The 27,372-nt window shown below is 44.9% G+C and overlaps 2 protein-coding genes across 2 annotated transcripts in view; both read left to right on the top strand.

The window, feature by feature from the left end:
- The window catches only part of PTPRN2 (protein tyrosine phosphatase receptor type N2), a 1,032,194-nt gene that overhangs the window by 160,566 nt on the left and 844,256 nt on the right, over positions 1-27,372 (top strand). The gene's annotated exons all lie outside the window — the stretch shown is intronic.
- LOC144260756 (myb/SANT-like DNA-binding domain-containing protein 7) lies at positions 12,986-14,677 on the top strand. Its single transcript, XM_077809486.1, has 2 exons — positions 12,986-13,641; positions 14,223-14,677. Exons 1-2 carry the CDS (start codon positions 13,054-13,056, stop codon positions 14,238-14,240), a joined length of 606 nt encoding a protein of 201 aa, XP_077665612.1. The 5' UTR covers positions 12,986-13,053; the 3' UTR covers positions 14,241-14,677.

A 27,372-nucleotide genomic window follows, 5' to 3' on the forward strand; every position in this document is an offset into this window, starting at 1 on the left:
TCCACCACCAAACTCTGGTACTAGTGCCAGCCCCTCTCCCAAGCCCAGGACAACAGTTTCACCTGCAGGCCCCTCCCCGCCCCCACATCACCAAAGATAAGTAACTTCGATAAACCTGTTCTTGACTACATTAACATTCACTTGGAATCTGCATCCCTTTCGTCTCTGTCTTCATAGGAGTCTCCCACAAATCAAGAATAACTACATACTACATCTTGACTTCCAGCTGAGCAGAATGACAGGTTGTATAACCTTGCTCCAAGGCTTGGAAGGTTTGTGTGTGCATAATGCTTTGTTAAAACTGTTCCTCACCAGCAATCTTAGAGAACGCTTGGTAAATCAGTAAAAGATTTAAGAGTTAGTGAGACTCCTTGTATACTTTTGGGAACAGTATGAGAAGCTCATGGATAACTGTTTGCTGTAACAGTACTTTTACAGGTTTCAGAGTTGTAGCCAAAAGAATGAGGAGTACTTATGGCACCTTAGACCATGAAAGCTTACGTCCAAATAAATTTGTTAGTCTCTAAGACCCACTTCATCAGATGCATGGAGTGGAAAATACAGTAGGAAGATATATATACCTCTGAAGTACTCCCCGTTGTTAGTGCTTTTACGCAGATTTATATTTGGATCAGTTATACCTCTGATTTAGCTGAGGATATAGGAGAAGTTGAAAAGGATCTTGAAATTTGTGGTAAAATGTGAGATGCAATTTTAAAAAAACATTGTACATGAATTTGATTTAAAACTAGTTCCTTGCTTTGGGGAAAAATGCAAAGCACCTTGTGACGAAAACTGTAGTGTACTCAGGAATACAAAATCACAATTTTGGTGATGACAATAATCAGAGTGGGGGACTGATTATAAAAACCCTTCCATGAATCACTGGGTCTCCTGCTTGTGTGAATATGGGTTGTAGTTTGAAGCCTTTAGTTTTTTTTAAGGAGAATAGTCCCCTTCATTTCCAGAAGTGTGGAGGACTCACATCTGAGGTCGAGATGTGCATGGGGGAAAAGATTGCACCAACTGCACTGTGTTCCCCTTTAATGCAGTTATGACATTCCACACTGCAATCCAGATCAGTGAGAGGCTGTGTCACTACCTACCCTGCAACCTTGAGTGTCTTACGATGCTTTGCTGTTGTAGCTCCTACCTGGACTGCTCACAGCCAAACAAGCATGCAGGTAACACCCTGAGTTTCTGTGTCTAGTTGCAGCCTACTAGCCACACATCAGTCACAGTTTGGTTTCCACTAGCCTTGGTTACTACTTGCAGAACAACCCCACCACTCCTAGTCCAGAATTCTCCCCAAAACATGTGTTCTGGGCTTTAAAAACTGTGTCTCCTGCCCTTGCTCCTTCCCATCAGTGATGAGCATCAACGGTGCCTCTACTGTGTGGGTGAGGCACACATCTGTGAAGGGCAGCACCTGTAAGTCCTTCCTGCCCAGATCCAGAGAGGCCCATGAGCACAGGCTCTTCAAGTTCCTGATGGAAGAAGCTATGAGGCCCCGCTCCGATCCTGGCCAGGGAGAATCCCTTGTATAGCAGTCTCAGCTGGCCAGTAGTGCCCCTCTGAGCCCAAGCCATGGCATGGAGCCTCCTGTACTGAAGCCCAAGGACCCTGGACACAAGGCCCCCCCAGGGAGAGTAAAAAGTGCTCCCTTGGACATAAGAGCAGATCCTTACAGCAGACTGCTCACAAGAGAGGTGTTCCCTGCCCAAGCCATGCCAGGTTAGGTGAGATATCATGTATGGATCTGAGGAACTGGTGCTGAGGGCTCCCTGGATGGAGGGTAAGGTGAAGAAGAAGCGGGATCCATTGTACTGACTGTGCCCATGGTACTGGGACACACAGAGAAGCCAACTCTATCTATGAGTGCAGGCCCGGTTGTACCATTGGTACCGCCTCCACAATGTGGGGATTGGCTAGCTCCGATGGTTGAACCGGGTATCTCTGGAGTCTCAATGGGAACCCCATGGACTCTGGAAAACAGAGAGATTTTCCTAACTCTGGAGGATGTCTTCCTCCCCTAGCCACAATCTCTACTCCTGTCAGGCCCAACGGTCATCAGAGAAGTTCCTACTCCAGAGGATGAACCGCTGCTCCTGTTGCAGGAGAGGCCCCTCTCCTATCCATCCACTATGGGTGTCTCGTGACTGTCGGTACCACCATTTCTGATGGCACCATCATTGGACTCGGAGGAGTCCGAGCACATAGTCGCACCAATGTCTTTGACATGGCACAAGAGCCCGCACCGGGGAGCTGAAGCTACCTGATCCACCCAGTTATAACCTCCCCATGGATGCATGGTATCACTGTCCATGGGGACTACCGAGACATGGATCCCTTTCTGGTGATACTGGAGCCCACTGGGACCCTTATCACAGGTGCCCAGCACCATCGCAGGAATCCTACAGTTCTTCCGCTGCGTGCCAGCTGGTTCCATTAGTGTACAAGGAGAAGGATGTGGAGACTGGAGCCTTCTTGTTGCCGGGTGATGCAGTCATCCCATTGTTGCCCTCTCCACTAGATGACCACCAGCAATATCAAGGTATACCTTTTGCCAGTCTTCACCTGTGGTGCGTACAAGCCTGGCTCCACTCGACTTACAGGATGACCAGAGACCGCATTGATTCCAGAGTCACCATTTCCTCAGAAGTTCTTGCCTCTCTCATTGGATGGTCTAATCTGTCCAAGGTCATGGTGGGACCCCCTTCAGCCCTTCCATTCCAAGGGCCAAAATCATGAAGGACATCTCCCTTACAGGATGGGGTGCCCACGTGGACCCTCCACACAGCCAACAGTATATGGACACCATGAGAGGCCAGAGTACACATAAATGTGCTGGAACTCAGAGCAGTCTACCTAGCCTGCAAGGGCTTCCTTCTCCTCATACGCTCCCTCCACATGCAAATCCTATTGGACAATATCACCGTGGTGGCATATATCAACAAACAGGGAGGAGGGAGATCTCCTCCCTTCTTCTCTGAGGCAGTTATACTGTGGAACGGGTGTGTTAGAAACCAGGTTACCATACAGGCCAGATACCTTTCGGGCATTCAGAACTCCCAAGTGGACAGCCTGAGTAGAACTCTCTGCATAGATCACAAAAGTGAGATACATGACACAGTCTTGACCAATCTCTTTGTGCAGTGTGGTACTCACCTGTGGGACCACTTTGTGTCCCGGATGAACAGAAAGCTTCTCACTGCTCGATGGGAGCCATCGGCAGCAACTCCCAGGGTGATACTTACCTGTTCCCCTGGATGGGTGACCTTTGATACGCCTTCCCTCCTATTTCCTTTATACCTCAAGTTTTCCAGGAAATTCATCAGGGTGGAGCCACTAACATCCTCCTAGCACCTTATTGGCCCAGACAGTTCTTGTTCACAGACTGCCTGATGCTGTTCACCTGCCTACTGTCAGGATCCACTCATTCCTGGATCTCCCCACTGCAGGACCGCAGAAGGTTCAGGCACCCCAACCTGAGTTCCTTTCACCTCATGGCCTGGTATTTGGATGGGTGTTGGACATAGAATGCGCCTGTTCTGTCTTGGTCCAAGAGATCCTTAACCAGAGCCAGGAAAAGTTGACCAGAATACGGTACCGGGCTAAATGGCTCCACTTCTCAGAATGGGGACGCCATCATCACTATTCCCTTGACATGGTGACCATTCCAATTATTGTCAACTATCTCCTCACCCTAAAGACATCAGGTTTAGCCCTTAACTTGCTTCATGTACACCTAGCAGCACTTAGTCCCTTCCTTCCCATGGTGGAAGGATGCCCTGTCTTCACACCCGCAATAACAGTATGCTTTATGAAAGGCTTGATCAGAACCTTCTCACCGGTCATCAAGCCAACTCTCCAGTGGGATCTTGACGTCATTCTATCAACTCTGACAGGGCCACCCTTCGAACATATGGCAACCTGTCCCACAACCCACCTCTCATGAAAGTGGTGTTCTTAGTAGCCATCACTTCAGCCAGAAGGTCAGTGAGCTAGCGGCCATGATGCCAGACCCTCCTAAATGGTATTCCACAAGGAGATGGTCTCCCTGCAGTTATACCCCAAATTCCTCCCCAAAGTTGTGTCCGAATTCCACATCAACCTATTAATTCACTTACCTGTTTTTTCCCCTAAAATCTCATGCCTCTCCTGAGGACAAGACACTACACTTCCTCAACATCAGTCGTGCTCTGGTGTTTTACCTGTAAAGAACCAAGCCCACTGGAAAATCTCCGAGACACTTTGTTGCCATAGTAGAAAGATTGAGGGGCTAAGCTGTTTCCTCACAGAGAATTTCCAAGTGGGTCTTCAGATGCATGCTGGAATGCTATAAGATAGCAAACCTTCCCCTGCTAGGGGTGTTATAGCTCACTGTTTATTTAATAATCTGTATTATCATAGTGCCTAGGAGCTGCAGTCATGGAGCAGGACCCCATTATGGTAGGGACTGTACAGACACAGAACAAAAAGAGTGAAAATCCACATAGGCCCTGAATTGCCCTTTTGTATGTTAATATTGTCTTTCTATTAACCTTCAAGCAGCTGGAGTAATGCTCACAATTATAAGTCAAATCTGTAGGCAGCTATAGCTCAGCTATGTGGCTGACCACCACTACGGCTTAGCGTCTTTTTAGCAAGCAAAGAGCTCTTTATACAAACCCATGTTTTCCGTTTTTTGCCGCTAACCATTTACTGTTCAGTACTGTTGAGCTAGATGACCAAAATTAGTTTATCTTAATCCAGTATGATTTATTTTCTAGGCTGAAGAGAAAAAGTGAAAAGTATGAGCAATGAATGTCTGTCAGCCAGAAAGGCCAGGCTGACATGCTAGGAGTTTGACTGAAGCCTCTCCAAAGAGAAGCATAAGTGATATATAGATAATAGTGTCTCTCCAAAATTAACTAGTTTTCACTCCCGCACATTTCATGTCAGGAGGGGCTACTTCTAGTACAGCGCTTGGATTGTAGCAGTACTTGTCACAAGTACAGCTCCCATCGTTATTACGGTGAATCCTATATCCCAAGTTTTCTATCATGAACGAATAGAGAAAGGCAGAAGTACAGGTTCCAGTCAGAAATTATCCAGTTCATAAGATTCCTCCTATTTTTACGAAGATTTCAATGAGAGGGCAGATTGAGGATGGTAAGAGAGAAGACTGTAGAGAAGAATTCAGCTTCTCCTGCAGACTTTGTTCCTCTTTTTAAAATATATGCATATGCTATTAACTGGGTCTGACTTCAGGTTGAACAACAGTAATAAATAATATACTTTGCACTTCTACAATGCCTTCCATTGCTGGTTGCAAACACTTTACAAACATAAATTAATATTTCCTTGCAGTAGCTCTGTGAGGAAAAGTAAATATTATTTATCCTGGTTGTACACGTGGAGAAATGGAGGCACAGATAGGTAAGAGACTTACTGAAGATTACACATCAAGTCTGATAGAACTAGAACCTAATTTGCCATACTCCCTGTCCTGTGCTTGGGTCCTGCATAATAACCAGCCTGGGTTAGGCAATGGATGAGGAAAGGCAGGTGAAACCATGGAGACTGGTAAGGGAACTTTGTGTAGCAGGACTAGGAGGCCAAGGAGATTCTTGAAGGCTTGAGCAGGTGATAAAGAGGTGGCAAAGTTTCAATGGTTGCAAGAGATTGTATACTGATATAATGGAGCTAGGAGGTTCTGGAGTGAAAACTAAAAGTGAATTCATTTTGTAAACTTAGATACTTTCAAGATGGCTAAGTACTGGAATTGTAGTAGATATGTGGTCATATCTGTACTTTTACTAAACTTTGTAATGCAGAACACAGTATTGTGAACTGCTAGCAGCAGCAGATGGGATGAGTGTTTTGAATCCTGAACAGCATGATCATCTGTATAATGTATTTGATTCCTTTGAATATGGCCAATAATTTTACTATAGGGAAATTAATTTTTCAAGACCTTGGTGCCTTAAGAATAGCATGAAAAGAAGCTTCTGGGTTTTTTTGTTATAACATGCCACAATTTATAAAATGTGTGTGTGTTTATAAACTGATAGGCACAGCATACGTACCAGTGTGGTTAAGTGTGATATGTGACAAGTCTGAATATTGTATATAAAGAATTGCATGTTCTGTACTCACTGTATAAAATGGCCTTTTTGTATTATACATGTTGTGTTGTCCACAAATATGACATAATTTCTAGGGGCCAAGGGCTTTGATAACCCACACAGCTGAAATGAGCCATTACCTAAATAACATCCAAATATACCTATGCTATTCAGCTATGAGTCAGTGTAGCCTTTATATTTCTGTAAGGGACATTCACCCAGTAGAAAATACGTATTATTTCAGTAACTTGGATAACAGGTAGTATGGTAATTTGAGAATGAAATGAAGATGCAAAGAGACCAGACCATGGAAAATACTGGCAGGAAGTTGGCAAAGATGATTGCTATAAACACTGTAAAAGTTTTGCAAGAATATAGCTGATTTTATGTTAAGGGGAAAGACAAGAAAGCTTGTGATGCATTTTACTAAGTATATGTATTTCCACTAATGGATATAATCAGTACTATAGCTCTTTAAAATTCATCTCTATTAAGGATAAATTATAGGTTTTTAGTTCTCCCAGTTTCATTTAAAAGATAATTATAGCATGACTTTTTGTATCATTCATATTTTTCAGCAACATTTTAAAAGATTACATTATAGCAAAGTGAATCCTGTGATAAACTTTAAAAAGTAAACCAACCCATTGGTTCCCTCCTTTTTTTAATTATTAAAGGATTATCTTTCAAATAATCAGAGCTAGTTTTATCAACATTTTTCATAAACTGCTGCTGGGCCTATAATTTGTGTATTAATGTTTTGTTGGCTGAAATTTGGGATTATCTAATGTGATCCTGGGAGCTAATTTGAATAATCATATTTCAAACAAAAGTTTATCTATTCTGAGTGTCTGGAGAAAAAAAAAGATTGTGATTTCAATAAAAGGAAATGTGACACGTGACAAACCCATTATGGCTATTGGGCATCATAACTCTATTCTCCGAATATTTAGAACGCTTTTTAAAAATACGGGCCACCACCCTACCCCCTCCAACCTAACTAATGGTTTGACAATACTATAGCTAAGAAGAGAGTGGTCTACATATATCCCCATGTTGGCTTTAGTATACGGCTATTCCAGGTGGAGACAGCGTGAGTGGATTCCAGGTGGAGATAGAGTTTCCAAAAGTTCACCATTTCTTTATTGAACAGCCCTTTAACCATATAAAACAATTATAGAAGTACCAGAGAAGTGATCTCTCTCAGGAGCACAGACCTAGCTCTCTTTCTCTGCCTTCATTGGAATTGGAAAAGATTCAGAAAAGGACAACAAAAATGATTAGGGATCTAGAACAGCTTCCCAGATGAGGAGAGATTAATAAGACTGGGACTTTTCAGCTTGGAAAAGAGATGACTAAGGAGGGATATGATAGAGGTCTATAAAATCATGACTGGTGTGGAGAAAGCAAATAAGGAAGTGTTATTTACTCTCATAACACAAGAACTAGGGGTCACCAAATGAAATGAATAGGCAACAGGTTTAAAACAAACAAAAGGAAGTATTTTTTCACACAACACACAGTCAACCTGTGGAACGCTTTGCAAGAGGATGTTGTGAAGGCCAAGACTATAACTGAAAAGAACTAGATAAATTCATGGAGGATAGGTCCATCAATGGCTATTAGCCAAGATGTGCAGGGATGGTGTCCCTAGCCTTTGTTTGCCAGAACCTGGGAATGGGCAACAGGGGATGGATCACTTTATTACCTGTTCTGTTCGTTCCCTCTGGGGCACCTGGCATTGGCCAGTGTCGGAAGGCAAGATAGTGGGCTAGATGGACCTTTGGTCTGACTCAGTATGGCCGTTCTTCTTATCTTCGTGAGTCCTGTGTGACCACGACCTGATCTCGTCCTAGTGGAAACTAACGTATTCAGTGATCCTTGAGACTTTGTAACCCTGTGACGAGGTGGACTAGATCCAGAGGCCCCCAGCTGGAGGCCTTGTGGCCCTGCTGCACTCTGCCCCAGAAAAGGATAGTAGAGGGGTCCTCCATGCTGCCTAGAGCAGCTGTGTGGGAAGTAGCTAATTGGGCCCAGCAGGCTAGTATAAGAAGAGCCGCAGGGACAGCGGGAGATCAGTCCTTGCTTGAGCTGGCTGAGAGTGGATGGTGTCCCTGGCTGGCTGGGAGCTACAGGCCCTCAGACGGAGCAGTTGTGGCTTAGGCCGGGGGGTCGGGGGGAGGATATGCGAAGGAGCTCTCTGCTGCTGCTGGGACTCCACCAGAACAATGCCCGGAGGCAAGGGTGAAGAATGTGCTAGAGCCATGGGGAAGTGGCCCAGGGAGCTGTAGCAGTGACAGTTTATTTAAAGGGGCATGGTCCCACACCAGCACTCGGACTGCTTGAAGAGCAGGGACAATTTGAAAGAGCTCAGAAAGGGCTGAAAGACAGTTTGAAATAAGTCCTAATGGACTGATTGAGGAGCAAGCCCAAAGGTATGATTGCAGATCGAGGGACCTTACAGAAGACACTGAGATAGGCCCCTTGTTAGATGTATATCCCAGAAGGGGGTTAATTTTTATCTCGCATACAAACTGTCTGATTCAGCTGGAGGACTGAGCCACCACAAACAGAGAGAGAGAGAGGAAGCAGGTACATACACTGAGATGGGGCACTTGCGAGAGGTGAGTGTACCCTATTGCAAGCCCTTAGATCAAAAGGAGGACTACAGAACACTTAATTGGGGGAGCAGGGGTCCTGCTGTTATACATGTCTTACTGTGCACAAAATTCTGCCTTCAGATTCAATATAAGTTGTACATAGGTAGCTGAGACCAAAATCTGGTACCACAGACTAGAAAGATGCATAATATTGGGATTCCATATAGATACAATAGACCCTTTCTAATTCACAGTAATGACTGGGACGGGTACTGCAAATTACCAAATCCTGTGAATTAATGTGACAGGATCCCCGGGGTACAACCTGGAACTGTGGGACTGCTATGCCCCCTCAACTTTAGCCTTGTCTGTCTCTCACAAAGCTATGCCAGTGACAAGTAGCAACACCTCTCTAGGTACCGTGATCACTCAGTCATCAATATGTGGTGCCACACACCCCAGTAAATTGCAAGAATACTTCCTGAGCCACACATAAATCATACAGAGAGAGGCACCAGCTCCCAGTCTTGCACCCCAGAAATATACCATCTTACACTGCTCAACATTCCCTTGGACAGTGCAAGCTCATTAATAAGTTTGCCACGTCTTCAAAGGAAAGTGGATGTGCGCTAGCCTTTGTAATCTGAGCTGAGATTCCCCAAGTTCTTCAACAAAAAACACAGTTTTAAATAAAATATTAACTACATTTATTAACTACAGAAAGACAGATTTTAAGTGATTATAAGCAGCAGGCATAGAGGTCAAAGTTGACTACTTAAAGTTAGAATTTAGACTGTGTTTCTATTTTATTCTTATTTAACAGACTAAGCAAAATTTGAATCAAGCAGTCTCTCACCCTTACAGGCAGCTTACAGTTCCTCAGTACGCAGACTGGACTCCCTTCCAGCCTTGAACCAATCTCTCTAGTTCAAAGTCTTTGTCTTCCAGGCATTGAGAAGGAGGGGGAGAGAGGCCAAGTGATGATGTCACTGTTACTCTCTTATGCCTTCTTCCAGTTGCTAGAAAGATCCTTGCTGTGACATGGAGTCAGGCAGTCCCCGTTGGTCAGGCAGTCCTCATTGTGTGTTTGCCCTCTCTGAGAAGCCTCAGGGAGAGTGGATTCTTCTTGATGGGCCATTAATGCCTGTCTGGCCAGTGATGGGTGCTCCTTTGTCCCTACTGACGAGGTGGATTAACCTCACAACATATTTCAGTAATGCATATAGCAATACCTCATAACTTCACATATGATGACAGTACATACAGTCCAACAGGATATTAATGTTCAACAGATCAAGACTATCACACGGCTTGCATTGTACGAAACATATCATAATCATATGACAGTGGTGAATATGGGGGTCCAGGATGCACTTCTGAGTACAGAGTGTCATAATTAGTAAGGGCCAGATCATGATACCCTTGCTCACCTTGAATAGTACCTTATATCACCAGTAATCCCATTGAGAAAGAAATGAAAATGCAAAGATACCAGAGGATATGAAGTCTCTCTGTTTCTTTGGCTCATTTTGTAAGTAGGTAATAATATGGGGCACAAAGGGAGAGTCATAAGTCTCTGAGATGCAGATGGTTATCTATTCTACTGAAAAATACAAAAGCTACCAAAAAGACAGTGAGATGGCTTCTTGTAATTGTGTTTTGGGAGCTTAATTTGGAACACAATTGTACCTACTAGTATATTTGATTTGATCAATCATTATGTCCCCTGTGGCTAATCCAGATCCTCCCCCTGCTCCATCAAAGCAGTTTTATTTTACCATAATAGTTGCACAGTCTGAAATGGGAAGGTTTCATTTTCAGACACTCCACGGGGTGGAGTGTTCATGCTCAGTCTGTGGCCTTAACAAACACATTTATTTTTTAGAGGAATTATAGCTATACTCAGTATCTGGAGAATGTAAAATTAAAATAATTTATTCTATAATAAATTTATGCATAGGATAATGGTTACCTCATATTTGATGAGAGCATTATCTTGGGAGCAGTGGTGGCATCAGAGATGCTCTGCTTGCTTTGCATTTCTCAGCTGACCTGTTCACAAGATGGCACTTTTCTTAAGTCAGGTGAATTTATTAGAGTGATTTGTAGCAGAGCTGCCATTGCTAAGGGTCTGCTGGCATTTTTCAGGAATATATGCAAATTTATTATAACCAGCTCCAATATTCTTTTTGGTGATCAGCTGTGCACATGGAGTACAACTTTATCTTATGAGTGAAAGTCTTTGTTTTGTTATTTACATCATAAGTATAATTACAAACAAACAAAAGTTTTTAAAAAATTGTCTGCTGAAATGCATTAGTGTATAATCAAAATATATATGCTGTTATAATTATGCAGCCTATTTCACAAATTGCATGTGTGTGACAGTAGGACGTTGTTGAAATATTTTCAGCAAAATTCAGAATGGTCAGAATACAGGCATTCTTTACTGTATTTTAAATGGATCCTGATTTTATTATTTTTTTTGCATTAGATCAAGACTATTTCCAGTGAAAGGAAGCTCATTCAAACCAAAACTTGCATCAGAAAAAATGATGATTTTTCATGTTTTCAGAACAGAATTTCAGTTTCCATGAAATTTTACCAAAATACACTTAAAATAACACAATAAATACATTACAGTGGCAGAAAATGAGGTAAATGAAGTTGCTGAACATCCTGTGAAAAGGTCCTCTCCTGTCTGACAGGCTGCTCCTCTGTTCTTCCTCCTGCAATTGATTGCTTTCTCTTTTCCCCCATCTTATTAATCCCTCCGTCGGTGCTGCCTTTTTCTTTGCCTGCATTGACGCAATCTGCTCTCCAGACTGCCCATCTACTGCTCTCTCTGTGCCCCTGCTCAACCTGGCACAGTTTCAAGAACAAATGCAGGGGATAAAGTTTAGAGAGGCTACAGTCAAATGCTGGGGTGGGCCTTCTGAGCAACCAGAAGAGGTACTAAACCACATTCCCCCAGCACTGTAGCAAAGAGCAGTGCTCTGGGATGAGTTTTCAAAGCTGGAATCATCATGGCTGATTTTAGATACCATGATGATTGAAGGCTATAGAAACCCCTGAGATAGGTTACTTCAACAAAAGTAGAAGAGTGAAGTAAGAGTGCTTGTAGAACTTGGCTTCCAGCAGGGAAATTAGGGAAATCTGTAGATGCTTTCCCTGCTACTTGCTACTTCTGGTGGAATTCTGCTCCACTTCGCAATGCAGAATTTTGCAGAAATAACGTTGTGCGTGCAGAACATCCGATGAAGTGAGCTGTAGCTCACGAAAGCTTATGCTCAAATAAATTGGTTAGTCTATAAGGTGCCACTAGTACTCCTTTTCTTTTCCCCACAGAAATGAGCTGCAGTGCTGCTAGTCACCACTAGGGTCCACTGGACTCAGCAGAGCCCAGCTTGCACAAGGGGAACACTGCTGCGGGGAGGGAGAAGGAGCTACAAGGTTCCCGGCAGCTGCAGTTCTCAGCATGCCCTGAGGGAAGGAGAGGATGGCATGCAGTAAACTCCATGCAAGCCTGGGACCAAGCATCAGGCTGTTTCTCCCTCTGGATCCCTGGGCTCGGCGGGGAGGGAAGGGAGGTGTCTGGGCAAGGCGGGACCCACAGTTGCACTATGAGGGTGTATCTGGGCCTGGGGGGGGCGTGCCCTGCGGCCAGGCTCTGGTAGGGACAGGGTGCATGTATCTGGGCTGGGGGAGCCCCATGGTTGGGCTCTGGGAAAGAGGGAGTTCAGGTATATTGGCTGGGGGGGCTGCATGTGGGCTCGGGGGGGGGAAGGGTTGTGGGTGTCTGGCCCCCCAGCTAGGCTCGTGTCGGGGGGGAGGGTGGCAGAGAAACAGGAACTGGGTTGTCAGAGGGGTTTCTTTAATTCTCTACTCCTGGGGGAATTTTTGTGTGTGACTGTGTTGTTACAAGTTTCAGAGCAGCTGTGTTAGTCTGTATTCGCAAAAAGAAAAGGAGTACTTGTGGCTCCTTAGCCCTGGTCTACACTAGGACTTTAGGTCGAATTTAGCAGCGTTAAATCGATGTAAACCTGCACCCGTCCACACGATGAAGCCCTTTATTTTGACTTAAAGGGCTCTTAAAAATCGATTTCCTTACTCCACCCCTGACAAGTGGATTAGCGCTTAAATCGGCCTTGTCGGCTCGAATTTGGGGTACTGTGGACACAATTCAACAGTATTGGCCTCCAGGAGCTATCCCAGAGTGCTCAATTGTGACCGCTCTGGACAGCACTCTCAACTCAGATGCACTGGCCAGGGAGACAGGAAAAGAACCGCAAACTTTTGAATCTCATTTCCTGTTTGGCCAGCGTGGCAAGCTGCAGGTGACCATGCAGAGCTCATCAGCAGAGGTGACCATGATGGAGTCCCAGAATCGCAAAAGAGCTCCAGCATGGACCGAACGGGAGGTACAGGATCTGATCGCTGTATGGGGAGAGGAATCCATGCTATCAGAACTCCGTTCCAGTTTTCGAAATGCCAAAACCTTTGTCAAAATCTCCCAGGGCATGAAGGACAGAGGCCATAACAGGGACCCGAAGCAGTGCCGCGTGAAACTTAAGGAGCTGAGGCAAGCCTACCAGAAAACCAGAGAGGCGAACGGCCGCTCTGGGTCAGAGCCCCAAACATGCCGCTTCTATGATGAACTGCATGCCATTTTAGGGGGTTCAGCCACCACTACCCCAGCCGTGTTGTTTGACTCCTTCAATGGAGATAGAGACAACACAGAAGCAGGTTTTGGGGACGAAGAAGATGATGATGACGACGACGATGAGGCTGTAGATAGCTCACAGCAAGCAAGCGGAGAAACCAGTTTTCCCGACAGCCAGGAACTGTTTCTCACCCTGGACCAGGAGCCAGTACCCCCTGAACCCACCCAAGTCTGCTTCCTGGACCTGGCAGGCGGAGAAGGGCCTCCGGTGAGTGTACCTTTTAAAATACTATACATGGTTTAAAAGCAAGCATGTGAAAGGATTACTTTGCCCTGGCATTCGCTGCTCTCCTGGATGTACTCCCAAAACCTTTGCAAAAGGTTTCTGGGGAGGGCAGCCTTATTGCGTCCTTCGTGGTAGGACACTTTACCACTCCAGGCCAGTAACATGTACTCGGGAATCACTGTACAACAAAGCATTGCAGTGTATGTTTGCTGGCGTTCAAACAACATCCGTTCTTTATCTCTCTGTGTTATCCTCAGGAGAGTGAGATATCATTCATGGTCACCTGGTTGAAATAGAGTGCTTTTCTTCAGGGGACACTCAGAGGAGCCCGTTCCTGCTGGGCTGTTTGCCTGTGGCTAAACAGAAATGTTCCCCGCTGCTAGCCAGAGGGAGGGGGGAAGGGGTATCCACGCGGTGGGGGGAGGCAAAATGTGACCTTGTAACGAAAGCACATGTGCTATGTATGTAATGTTAACAGCAAGGTTTACCCTGAAAGAGTGTAGCCACTGTTTTATAAAATGTGTCTTTTTAAATACCGCTGACCCTTTTTTTTTCTCCACCAGCTGCATGTGTTTCAATGATCACAGGATCTTCTCCTTCCCAGAGTGAAGACTAGAAAGAAAAAAAAACGCACTCGAGATGAAATGTTCTTGGAGCTCATGCTGTCCTCCCACACTGACAGAGCACAGACGAATGCGTGGAGGCAAATAATGTCAGAGTGCAGGAAAGCACAAAATGACCAGGAGGAGAGGTGGCGGGCTGAAGACAGGGCTGAAGCTCAAATGTGGCGGCAGCGTGATGAGAGGAGGCAGGATTCAATGCTGAGGCTGCTGGAGGACCAAACCAGTATGCTCCAGTGTATGGCTGAGCTGCAGCAAAGGCAGCTGGAGCACAGACTGCCACTACAGCCCCTGTGTAACCAACTGCCCTCCTCCCCAAGTTCCATAGCCTCCACACCCAGACGCCCAAGAACGCGGTGGGGGGGCCACCGGCCAACCAGCCACTCCGCCACAGAGGATTGCCCAAAAAAAGAAGGCTGGCATTCAATAAATTTTAAAGTTGTAAACTTTTAAAGTGCTGTGTGGCATTTTCCTTCCCTCCTCCACCACCCTTCCTGGGCTACCTTGGTAGTCATCCCCCTATTTGTGTGATGAATGAATAAAGAATGCATGAATGTGAAGCAACAATGACTTTACTGCCGCTGCAAGCGGTGATCGAAGGGAGGAGGGGAGGGTGGTTAGCTTACAGGGAAGTAGAGTGAACCAAGGGGCGGGGGGTTTCATCAAGGAGAAACAAACAGAACTTTCACACCGTAGCCTGGCCAGTCATGAAACTGGTTTTCAAAGCTTCTCTGATGCGTACTGTGCCCTCCTGTGCTCTTCTAACCGCCCTGGTGTCTGGCTGCGCGTAACCAGCAGCCAGGCGATTTGCCTCAACCTCCCACCCCGCCATAAACGTCTCCCCCTTACCTCACAGATATTGTGGAGCACACAGCAAGCAGTAATAACAGTGGGAATATTGGTTTCGCTGAGGTCTAAGCGAGTCAGTAAACTGCGCCAGCGTGCCTTTAAACGTCCAAATGCACATTCTACCACCATTCTGCACTTGCTCAGCCTGTAGTTGAACAGCTCCTGACTACTGTCCAGGCTGCCTGTGTACGGCTTCATGAGCCATGGCATTAAGGGGTAGGCTGGGTCCCCAAGGATAACTATAGGCATTTCAACATCCCCAACAGTTATTTTCTGGTCTGGGAATAAAGTCTCTTCCTGCAGCTTTTGAAACAGACCAGAGTTCCTGAAGATGCGAGCGTCATGTACCTTTCCCGGCCATCCCACGTTGATGTTGGTGAAACGTCCCTTGTGATCCACCAGAGCTTGCAGCACTATTGAAAAGTACCCCTTGCGGTTTATGTACTCAGCGGCTTGGTGCTCCGGTGCCAAGATAGGGATATGGGTTCCGTCTATTGCCCCACCACAGTTAGGGAATCCCATTGCAGCAAAGCCATCCACTATGACCTGCACATTTCCCAGGGTCACTACCCTTGATATCAGCAGATCTTTGATTGCGTGGGCTACTTGCATCACAACAGCCCCAACTGTAGATTTTGCCCACTCCAAATTGATTCCCAACTGACCAGTAGCTGTCTGGCGTTGCAAGCTTCCACAGGGCTATCACCACTCGCTTCTCAACTGTGAGGGCTGCTCTCATCTTGGTATTCATGCGCTTCAGGGCAGGGGAAAGCAAGTCACAAAGTTCCATGAAAGTGCCCTTACGCATGCGAAAGTTTCACAGCCACTGGGAATCGTCCCAGACCTGCAACACTGTGCGGTCCCACCAGTCTGTGCTTGTTTCCCGAGCCCAGAATCGGCGTTCCACAGCATGAACTTGCCCCATTAGCACCATGATGCATGCATTGGCAGGGCCCACGCTTTCAGAGAAATCTGTGTCCATGTCCTGATCACTCACGTGTCCGTGCTGACGTTGCCTCCTCGCCCGGTATCGCTTTGCCAGGTTCTGGTGCTGCATATACTGCTGGATAATGCGTGTGGTGTTTAATGTGCTCCTAATTGCCAAAGTGAGCTGAGTGGCCTCCAAGCTTGCCTTGGTATGACGTCCTCACAGAAAAAAGGCGCGGAACGATTGTCTGCCGTTGCTCTGACGGAGGGAGGGGCAACTGACGACACAGCTTACAGCGTTGGCTTCAGGGAGCTAAAATCAACAAAGCGGGTGGCTTTACATCAAGGAGTATTTCAGGCAGGACTTCACGGAGGGTTCCAATAAGAAATGGTGCACCTAAGTTATTGTTCTTATTGGAACAAGGAGGTTAGTCTGGCCTCTGATTGATACATGGCTAGATTTACCTCGCTGCACCTTCTCTGTGAGTGACTGCAGTGTGACCTAGAGGAATGAGTCCCCTAGACGGGGGAGGAGGCAAATGAGTACAAAACAAATCTGGTCTATTTCTTGTTTTGATCCACTCCATCTATCTTTTACATCCTTGGCTGGCAGCAGACGGTGCAGAAGGACTGCATGCCATCCAAATCTCATGGCTGCTCAGCAGAAGATGGTACAATACGACTGCTAGCCATCCTCATCTCTTGCCTGCCCGGCAGAAGATAGTACAGTACGACTGCTAGCAATCCGTATCGCCTGCCTGCTCACCATAAGACGGTTCAATAGGACTGACTGCAGGACTAAAGAGAATGACCTGGTCAAGTCACTCCAAATTTAGTCCCTGCACCCATGTCTGCCCAGGCACTCCCAGCCGACATGGCCAGGAGCACCTCAGACACGACGATGACGGCTACCAGTCGTATTGCACCGTCTGCTGCCAGAAGGCAATGGGTTGCTGCTACTGTGTAGCAATGCTGTACCACGTCTGCCAGCACCCAGGAGACATACAGTGACGGTTACCTGAGCGGGCTCCATGCTTGCCTTGGTATGGTGTCTGCACAGGTAACTCAGAAAAAAAGGCGCGAAACGATTGTCTGCCCTTGCTTTCACGGAGGGAGGGAGGGAAGGGGGGCCTGACGATATGTACCCAGAACCACCTGCGACAATGTTTTAGCCCCATCAGGCATTGGGATCTTAACCCAGAATTCCAATGGGCAGCGGAGACTGCGGGAACTGTGGGATAGCTACCCACAGTGCAACGCTCCGGAAGTCGACTCTAGCCTCGGTACTGTGGAAGCACTCCGCCGAGTTAATGCACTTAATGCACTTAGAGCATTTTCTGTGGGGACACACACTCGAATATATAAAACCGATTTCTAAAAAACCGACTTCTATAAATTCGACCTTATTCCGTAGTGTAGACATACCCTTAGAGACTAACAAATTTATTTGAGCATAAGCTTTCGTGAGCTATAGCTCACAGCTCACGAAAGCTTATGCTCAAATAAATTTGTTAGTCTCTAAGGTGCCACAAGTACTCCTTTTCTTTGTATTGTTACAGACATACTTGCTGACAGCTATTTTGAAAGAAATTACCAAAATAATTGAAACTGGTGTAATTAGGTAATGTTATTTTGGTAAATAAAATTTGCAGAATTTTATAATATTGTGTGCAGAATTTTTCATTTTTTGGCTCCGAATGCTCCCCGGAATAACTTGGTTAGTGGTTATGTGCTACTTATCAGTAAGTTGGCATGACTGTAACTTGCTTTTCAGGTGTAACATTGCACTGAAAGCACTTACATTCTCAGCAAACAGAGTACCACTGACTGCCTGTGTTGATAACATTGACACAACTATTAAAATGCTTGTCTACATAAGGAAATAAACTAGAATAGCACTTGTGGAACATCTATTCTGCAGTAGCTCCCTGCTGGAAGTGGATTAAGGTAAAGTGCAGATAGGCACTTTTAGCACAGAATAAGTGTGTCCACATGGTGAGCTAGTGCAGAATAGCTATTGTGCTTTAAACTCACACCCTATCTTATTTCACAATAGCATCTCCTTATATACTTAACATCAGGGACAAGTTTATGAACTTTGCTGAACTGGTGCTATAGAAAGCAATGAGAAGTGTTCCTTGTGGAGGATGAAGGTAAATAGGGCCAATATATATTGGGTGGGAGCTGATGTATAGAGTACCATCATCTTTTACTAAAGGACTGATAATAAACACATCAGATACTTAAAGCAGATATTCATGTTACTGGCGTATTTGTTTTTCTCTAGCTGCTTCACATGAGGCAAAATATGAAACAAGCAGCATCAATAATACTTAGAGCTGGTTTAGCTAGTAATTCCTATAGTTAAGATTACCTGACATTTCTCATTTATATGACCCTGTTTTCAGTTGCTTATACATTTGCCATTCTTTAACATCTTGGGATGAAATTTTCAGTGTGGGGGAGCAAGGGGGGAAGTTCAGCAGAAATTATACCAATTCTTAGAATGAGGTTAGGGAAAATGTTTTGCCCACGTTAAATAAATAAATCCTACAATTATTTTGTTGAGAAGCTCTAATTCCTACAGGCCTTGGAGCAGGGATTTGAAATTTGGTGTGTAGGGGTTGTCCATAATAAGTATGAGCCTTTTCCTATCCCTGTGAAAATTTGCACAAAATATGGCTTATTTATAACTTTCAAAAAATTTCAGTTTACACATGCTTAGAGTCTTGTTAGTCTGTAAATTCTCCAAAGATTCCATCTGCACAAAGTGTGCTCCAGCCCAGGGCTACAGGGGCTGAGCAGGACTTTCCCCATGATTGCAGCCCGTGGTTGCGCTGGGCTGCTGTGGCACTGGGCATCAGAGCTGAGAGTGGTGACAGTGTCTCTCCTGTGCTCTCAGTGCCTCCCTGCTGGTGTCCACACACCTGCTGGCATGTGTGCTAGGTCATGCCTCATGGAGGATGCTGTTTTGAAGAGCATGCTGCTCTGCCCTTGTGTACACGGTGTATGCAAGTTCATGCTAGCAGGGCTGGAGTGGCATAATCTTCAAAATGGCATCACCCACCCATGATACCAGAGAAAACCACGTCCAGTTTTGTCTCACTACTGGACGAAGGACAACCCACAGGAAAAGAGACTGTCTGGCTTGAAACAGGATGAATGGTGTGCCTAGATAAAAGGGCCTCTGTCTCATACTCTGTCTAGTGGCTAGCTCACCCAGATGATGACAACCTATTACTGCTATAATTTATTCGTTTAGCAAAGATTTCTGCCACTTGAGCTGCGGATCTAAAGGTTCCTAAGCTGCTGGTGACCAATATGGTAGCTAATATGGTTTCACATGATGGAATTTCTGTGTTTTAGTTTGCTTTATTAAAACCTAGGAAATTCCATTAAAACAAAAAACACTGTGAATGGGGGTGCCTGGGATGGGCCACGCTGGGGCAGACTGCAAAAATCAGAGCAGAAAATCACCCAAAACTGGTGGCTTAGTCTATAGTTAGACTCACCAAGGAAGTAACACAAGCTTCTGCAGTACCACAGTGGTTAACCAGAAGCCAAACACAGTTCCCCTTAGGCATTCCAGCTCTTTTCTCCAATCCAGACAAACAGATCTAATATGGTGAGAGGTTACTGAAAACCCAATTCACCATATGTGAGGTTCTACTAATCCCAGAGGATCAGACACTTACCCCCAGGTCATTATGTATCTCAGATTTTACCCAAATATCACACTGTCAGATAATCTTTAGTAAACGAATGAAAGATTTTCTTAATAGAAAGAAGAGTTATTGAATGGTTAAGAAGTCATATACATACAGGTGATTGCAGAGTCCTTAGATCAAGTTTGTAGCAGTGATGGAATAGTCTGCTGGTCTTACAAAAGTGTCTCTGGTAACTTCCAAAAGATTGAAAGGTCATCAGTCCATAGTTCAAAATACTCCTTTTAGTTGTAAATCAACAATCCAGAGAATTGGAGCAGGAAAGAGGCAAAATGGAGATGTCCCAAACAAAGCTCACAGTCCCATCTTATTTATTGCAGAAGCTGAAAAGTATGTAGTGACTAGGAAGAGAGGATGATTTTGTGTTTGAGGCAGCTGAATGTGCCCCTAGAGAAATGGATTCTGCCTCTTCCCCCAGAGTTCCTGTTTTGCTGGGCATGTCACTTAATTGTCACCTGTAAAGAGTTTAATTTGAGTGTTCTTCATTTTTAGGGTGCCTGATTTGAGACATCTGAGGTCTGATCTGTGGAAATACTGAGCACTCAGCTGAAAACTGAAGTCAATGGGAGCAGTACTTTGAATCTATAAAATACTATATAATGCAAAGAACTATATAATGCTAAGAACTAAGATTTTTCAATCAGGTTCTGTGTGCCTCAGATCAGGGACCCCAAATTAGTGGACCCTATTGAGCTTAATCTCTTTGTGCCTCTCTTCCCCATCTGTAAAATGGGAATAAAAATACCCTCTCACCTCACAGGGATGCTGTGAAAATAAATTAAAGTTACTGAAGCACTCACATGCTACCTATGAGGTAACTGATAATTTTGAATTCAGAACAGTGTTTGAATGGTGTGTATTAAATAAGACCAAACACTGAATAATAAAGATAAACCAAATACTGCTCATTCTGTGAGCACCAGGCATCCTGTGCCTGTGCATAGAAGAAGACTGATCCAGTGGGGGAAAATGGTATGTTATCATGTAATTAAAGACTGTATCATATTGCACACACCCAAGGGGGTCTAATTAAGCTTGCAGAATCAACCTTTATTTTGGGATTTTCTAATTTTGTTGAGTGATTGACTACGCAACCTTAATATTCTTCAGCGTAGCCTTTGGCTGCAACAGGTTTAGTATACTGTGGTTCAGAACGATATACATTTGAAAAGAGAAAGTGTAGGTTTGCAAGTAAAATTACCACGCATGGTGTAAATGCCTTAATTTGCAATTCCTGCTCTATTAGCTGTATAACATTGTACCACTGAATGTAAACTCCTCGGGGGATTGTTTGCCTTTAGGTTCCTAACTTGCTTCATAAATGTCCATATCTCAGAGGACTGTAAGACAGCTAATCACCTGAGCAGGTGGTTTTTGTTACTGAAGAGGCTGGGAAGGGGCATGTTAATAGAGGAAAGCAGAGCTGTGTGGGTCTCAGGTTCATTAGCTGTAGTTGAGAGCACCTGCTGTTCCTGAAACACATTCATTCCATCACATGATTTACATACTGAACACACATTCTAAGAAAAAAAAACAAGGAGTACTTGTGGCACCTTAGAGACTAACAAATTTATCTGGGCATAAGATTTCGTGGGCTAAAACCGATGAAGTGGGTTCTAACCCATAAAAGTTTATGCCCAAATAAATTTGTTAGTCTCTAAGGTGCCACAAGAAGTCCTCGTTTTTTTTGCTGATACAGATTAACACGGCTACCACTCTGAAACCTGTCACACATTGTAAGGTTGCACTTGAAGGGGAAGGTACTTCAGTTCCTTTGAGACTGTTGGTACATGCAGTACAGCAGGTAAATTTGAGAATGCTGTAATTATTTGGTACATTTTCATGTGTGCACTATTATTTATTAGCTTGCATGCATACATTTTCTTTTGGCATCAAAATTCTATTTGGGAATTCATACAGTCAATTAACCATTTAACCAGAAACAATTAATGACTACAGTGAAGGAGCTAGCTAAAATTTTAATAACATCTCTCATATCATCACATTTCTTCAGTGTTTGAAGTCCTGTGGACACTTCTAAAATGTTGCATTCATAGCTAATATTTCATAATAAGTCAGTGGTCCCTAAACTTTTCAGGGTGGTGCCCCCCCCTTACCCTGGAGCCGGGCCAGGAGCAGGACCTGGGCTGAGGCTGGGGGCTGGGAGCAGAGCCATGACCGGGCCAGGGTGGGGGGTGGGGCAGCTGGGGCCAGCAGCCAGAGCAGAGCTGGGAGCAGAGCGGGGTGGGGTGCACTCCCATCCCACCCACTCTGGGTGCCAGCCCAGACCCCACCACACCCCCGTGAATGTTTCTCTGTGCCCCCCCTATTTGGGGACCACTACAATAAGTAGTACAGTAGTTTGGGAGATACAATAACATTGAATGTTGTCAAAAAGAAAAGGAGTACTTGTGGCACCTTAGAGACTAACCAGTTTATTTGAGCATGAGCTTTCGTGAGCTACAGCTCACTACTGTTGTTGTTGCATAGAATATGTCAAACATACTAACGGACATCTTCCCTAATAGGCATAGGCTGAGGGTGGACCCCCACTTTGGGGAGGCTAGTCCTCCAGCCCTGTCCTTTCCGCACAAGGGCCCACCCCCTCACGATCAGAGAAGCCCACCACCACCAGAGGAATCCCGGGGCAGCCCCAGCGCGTCTCCCATCCTGAGACCCCCAGCTGCCCAGTGGAAGAGCACTGAGCTTTTTATATGCGCCATGCAGGTTCCGGGGTGGACAATCAAGATGCTAAAGGAGTACTCAAGGACAATAAAGCCATTACGGAGAAACTAAATGAACTCTTTGCATTGATCTTCATGGCTGAGGATGTGAGGGAGATTCCCAAACCTGAGCCATTCTTTTTGGGTGACAGATCTGAGGAACTGTCCCAAATTGAGGTGTCATTAGAGGAGGTTTTGGAACAAATTGATAAACTAAACAGTAATAAATCACCAGGACCAGATGGTATTCACCCAAGAGTTCTGAAGGAACTCAAATGTGAAATTGAAGAACTACTAACTGTAGTCTGTAACCTATCATTTAAATCAGCTTCTGTACCAAATGACTGGAGGATAGCTAATGTGATGCCAATTTTTAAAAAGGGCTGCAGAGGTGATCCCAGCAATTATAGGCTGGTAAGCCTGACTTCAGTACTGGGCAAACTGGTTGAAACTATAGTAAAGAACAAAATTGTCAGACATGTAGATGAACATAATTTGTTGGGGAAGAGTCAACATGGTTTTTGGAAAGGGAAATCATGCCTCACCAATCTACTAGAATTCTTTGAGGGGATCAACAAGCATGTGGACAAGGGGGAGATCCAGTGGATATAGTTTACTTACTTACATTTTCAGAAAGCCTTTGACAAGGTCCCTGACCAAAGGCTCTTACACAAAGTAAGCTTTCATGGGATAAGAGGAAAGATCCTCTCATGGACTGGTAACTGGTTAAAAGATAGGAAACAAAGGGTAGGAATAAATGGTCAGTTTTCAGAATGGAGAGAGGTAAATAGTGGTGTCCCCCAAGGGGTCCATACTGGGACCAGTCCTATTCAACATATTCATAAATGATCTGGAAAAAGGGGTAAACAGTGAGGTGGCAAAAATTGCAGATGATACAAAACTATTCAAGATAGTTAAGTCCCAGGCAGACTGTGAAGAGCTACAAAAGGATCTCTCAAAACTGGGTGACTGGGCAACAAAATGGCAGATGAAATTCAGTGTTGATAAATGCAAAGTAATGCATATTGGAAAACATAATCCCAACTATACATATAAAATGATGGGGTCTAAATTAGCTCTCACTAAATTAGCTTTCACTCAAGAAAGAAATCTTGGAGTCATTGTGGATAGTTCTCTGAAAACATCCATTCAATGTGCAGCGGCAGTGAAAAAAGCAAACAGAATGTTGGGAATCATTAATACAGGGATAGATAACAAGAAAGAAAATATCATATTGCCTCTATATAAATGCCCCCATCTTGAATACACATGTAGATGTGGTCACCCCATCTCAGAAAAGATATATTGGAACTGGAAAAAGTTCAGAAAAGGGCAACAAAAACTATTAGAGGTATGAAATGGCTTCCATATGATGAGAGATTAATAAGACTGGGACTTTTCAGCTTGGAAAAGAGACAACTAATGGGGGATATGATAGAGGTCTATACAATCATGACTGATGTGGAGAAAGTAAATAAGGCAGTGTTATTTACTCCTCCTCATAACACAAGAACTATGGGTCACCAAATGAAATTAATAGGCAGCAGGTTTAAAACAAACAAAAAAAGGAAGTATTTCTTCACACAATGCACAGTCAACCTGTGGAATTGTTTGCCAGAGGATGTTGTGAAGGCCAAGACTATAACAGGGTTCAAAAAAGAACTAGATGAATTCATGGAGGATAGGTCCATCAATGGCTATGAGCCAGGATGGGCAGGGATGGTGTCCCTAGCTTCTGTTTGCCAGAAGCTGGGAATGGTTGACAGGGCATGGATCACTTGATGATTACCTGTTCTGCTCATTCCTTCTGGGGCACCCTGCATTGGCCAGTGTTGGAAGACAGGATACTGGGTTAGATGGACCTTTGTTCTGATCCAGTATGGCCATTCTTATGTGACATTTTTGTATTTTTCTCTCTCATTTTGTAAGCAAGCAGTTTTAAAGTGAGGTGAAACTTGGGGTTACACAAGACAAATCAGACTGTTGAAAGAGTTACAGTAGTCTGGAAAGGTTGAGAGCTACTGTTCTAGTAAGTTACACTGCATATCCATCTGTTTAAACAGCTGATGCCAGTACGTCAGCTCAAAGTTCAGTCTTTTTTTGAGTGACACAAAGTATTTGGTTTTAACACAAAGGACTTCATTGCGGGAATGACACAAGGATGCAGCAGTGGAGGAAGTGTTTTGAAAGAAGCAGCAACCGAAGGCTGAATTTAAACTCAGAGTTGTTGGTAGAATTGTGAAAGTATTATGCTACCTCTGCCAGATGCAAACATCCCTTTACCACCTAAGATCCTTATTCAGGTCAATCAGTCACACAAGGAATATGCTGTTTTATCTCTATGCCAATTTAACTTTACTTCCAATGAGAAATAACCCTATTATTTATTTGTATTGAAATAGTACCCCAGGAAAGTATTGTAACCCTAGTGCAGCGTTTCTCAAATGCAGCCACCATGGCCACATGTGGCCACCAGGAGCTTTTCGCGTGGCCACAGTCTCCTGGGTGGCGATGGAGGGGGGAAAGCAGTGGCTCCTCCTGCAGGGCTGCCAGCAGGGGTTGGGCCCTGTCCCCCTCTGGAGCCACAAATGCTGGAGGAGCAGGCAGGTGGTGGGGCTTGGGCTTCAGACCTGGGATGGTGGATGGCAGGCTCCAGGCATGTGGCAGTGACTCCATTTCTTGACTATGGGCTTTGAGCCCTGATCCCTGCCCTGGTCCCAGGCTCACTCCCCACCAACTGCATCCTCTGGCCCTGGGCTCCAGCTGTGCAGCAGTGGGCTCTGACCCTCAGCCGCAGGTCCACCGTGGGGCCATGCGATCCAGCTCTGGCCCCCAGCCATGTGGCAGTGACTGCTGGCCCCACACTCACCACCCCCCACATCACCCCTGGCCCCTACTGCGTCCTCCATCCCCAGCTGCATGGCTGCAGGGCTCTGGTCCCCGGACTCACCCTCCCATCACCCCTGGTCCTGAACTGCCTCCCTACCCACCTTTCCATCCAGGGCTTAATTTGTCCCAGCTTGCCAGGGCTGAGTAAGTCTGCTGTGAAAAGTGATATCTGTATGTTTGTTAATATCACTTTTCGTTGCCTCCCTGCTAGCTAGCAAGTCTGCTGCTGTGAAAAGTGATATTAACAAAATACAAAGAGTACTTTTCACAGAAACAGACTTACTAGCTAGCAAGTCTTTAAAAAAAAGTAAGCAAAAAAAGCAAAGTCCAGGAAAGAACAGAGAAAACTGTATATTATTTTTATTCTTGAATCTGCAAAAAAACCCAACATAAATAAATTACAATGATTTGGACGTGGATATGTGCATATTTATTTGTTTTTCCTAAAGTTAATTGAGTATGTTAGGAAAACTTGTCAGAGCGGCCACCAGCAACCAAAAAATTTCTGCCCTAGTGTGTGTGTTCTAGGTGCTATATACATGTATAGGATGATATATGCCCTGCTTCTAAGACTATACAACTTAATTTGAAACAAATGGGCAAAACAAACTTGATTATTTATCTGCATTATAAGATGTTGGTGTGGCCAAAGGAAGTCTGGTATATCAGGATTTTTTTTCACTTAGAAGATAGTATAAGTGAATAAAGCAATGATCAAAACTGAATTTCATTCATTATATTTTTTTTTCAGAGGCTGTGAATGGAAGAGATTTAAGCAGTAAATTAGGTCATTATCAGCTCTTAACAAATGGGTTGTAAGTTAATTGCCTTGAGCACAGCTTTAGGTGGAGAACATGTTGAAGAACTGATCATTCTCTGCAGTAATGATGGATTTGGTTAGAATTGTGGCTGTTACACAGTGTATTCTTAGAGATATGAGGGGATGGGGGTACAGGGTGCTGGCTCCGGGAGGGGTCTCAGGGCTGGGGGTTAGGGTGCAGGAGGGGAGTGGGCTCTCCCTGGTCAGCACTTACCTTGGGTGGCTCCTGGACAGTGATGCAGTGGGGCTAAGGCAGGCTTCCTGCCTGCCCCGGCCTCATGCTGCACCTGGAATGTGACTCTGCCCCACAGCCCCCATTGGCCGCAGTTCCCCATTCCTGGCCAATGGGAGCTACGGGGGCAGTGCTTGCAGGCAAGAGCAGTGTGTGGATACCCATTCCTGCCCTCTCCCCGGGGCCTTAGGGGCGTCCCAGGAGCGGTACGTGGCCAGGGCAGGCAGTGAGCCACCAGACTTTTAGTGGCTGGAGATCACAATCAGCTGGCAGAGGCTCCAGGATTGGCCAGTCGATCGTGATCTACCGGTTGGTGACCACTGCCCTAAATCATCCATCATTTTGAAAAATCTTGGTTTCCTAGAATAGAATCTCCCTGTAATATCTTCCTCTCGTGTTCTTGTCAAAAACTAGATGTTTTTCCAGAACTATGCGCAAGTGAAGGCTCTTTCTGTTACTGCAAGCGAGGTCCTCTTTCATACAGGTCTTCCCAATGAGTTGGCAAATGAGCAGGTGGTTTGTGGTCTGCACTTCACCACACTCACGTGTATTTGTCATTAGAGTAGCCTCATTTGATCATGTTAGTTTTTGATTTACTAGTTTGTGTGTGCAGGTGGTTCAGTCATCACCATGTTGACCAGGCTGTCAATAACAGTGGTCCTCCTGGGGTTCCAAATCTATTTCAGTGTGTCCAATTGCACGTAGTCTTTCATTTCATAACCTCAGTCATGCCTTGTTAACTGTCGTATCGAAAGGCACAACACTGGTTATAATTTTGCAATTTAAGGTGTTTGGTTACTCTTGTTTGACTATATAATGGATACCTTGGATCTTCCATCTGCTGTGATCTTTCCTTTTGGCTTACTATCTTCCTCCTGATATAAGGTGGTGCATTGTCAGCCAGTAAGTACAGGCTATCCTTTGGTGT

The sequence above is a fragment of the Eretmochelys imbricata genome, chromosome 2, assembly GCF_965152235.1.
Source record: "Eretmochelys imbricata isolate rEreImb1 chromosome 2, rEreImb1.hap1, whole genome shotgun sequence".
Classification (NCBI taxonomy): domain Eukaryota; kingdom Metazoa; phylum Chordata; order Testudines; family Cheloniidae; genus Eretmochelys; species Eretmochelys imbricata.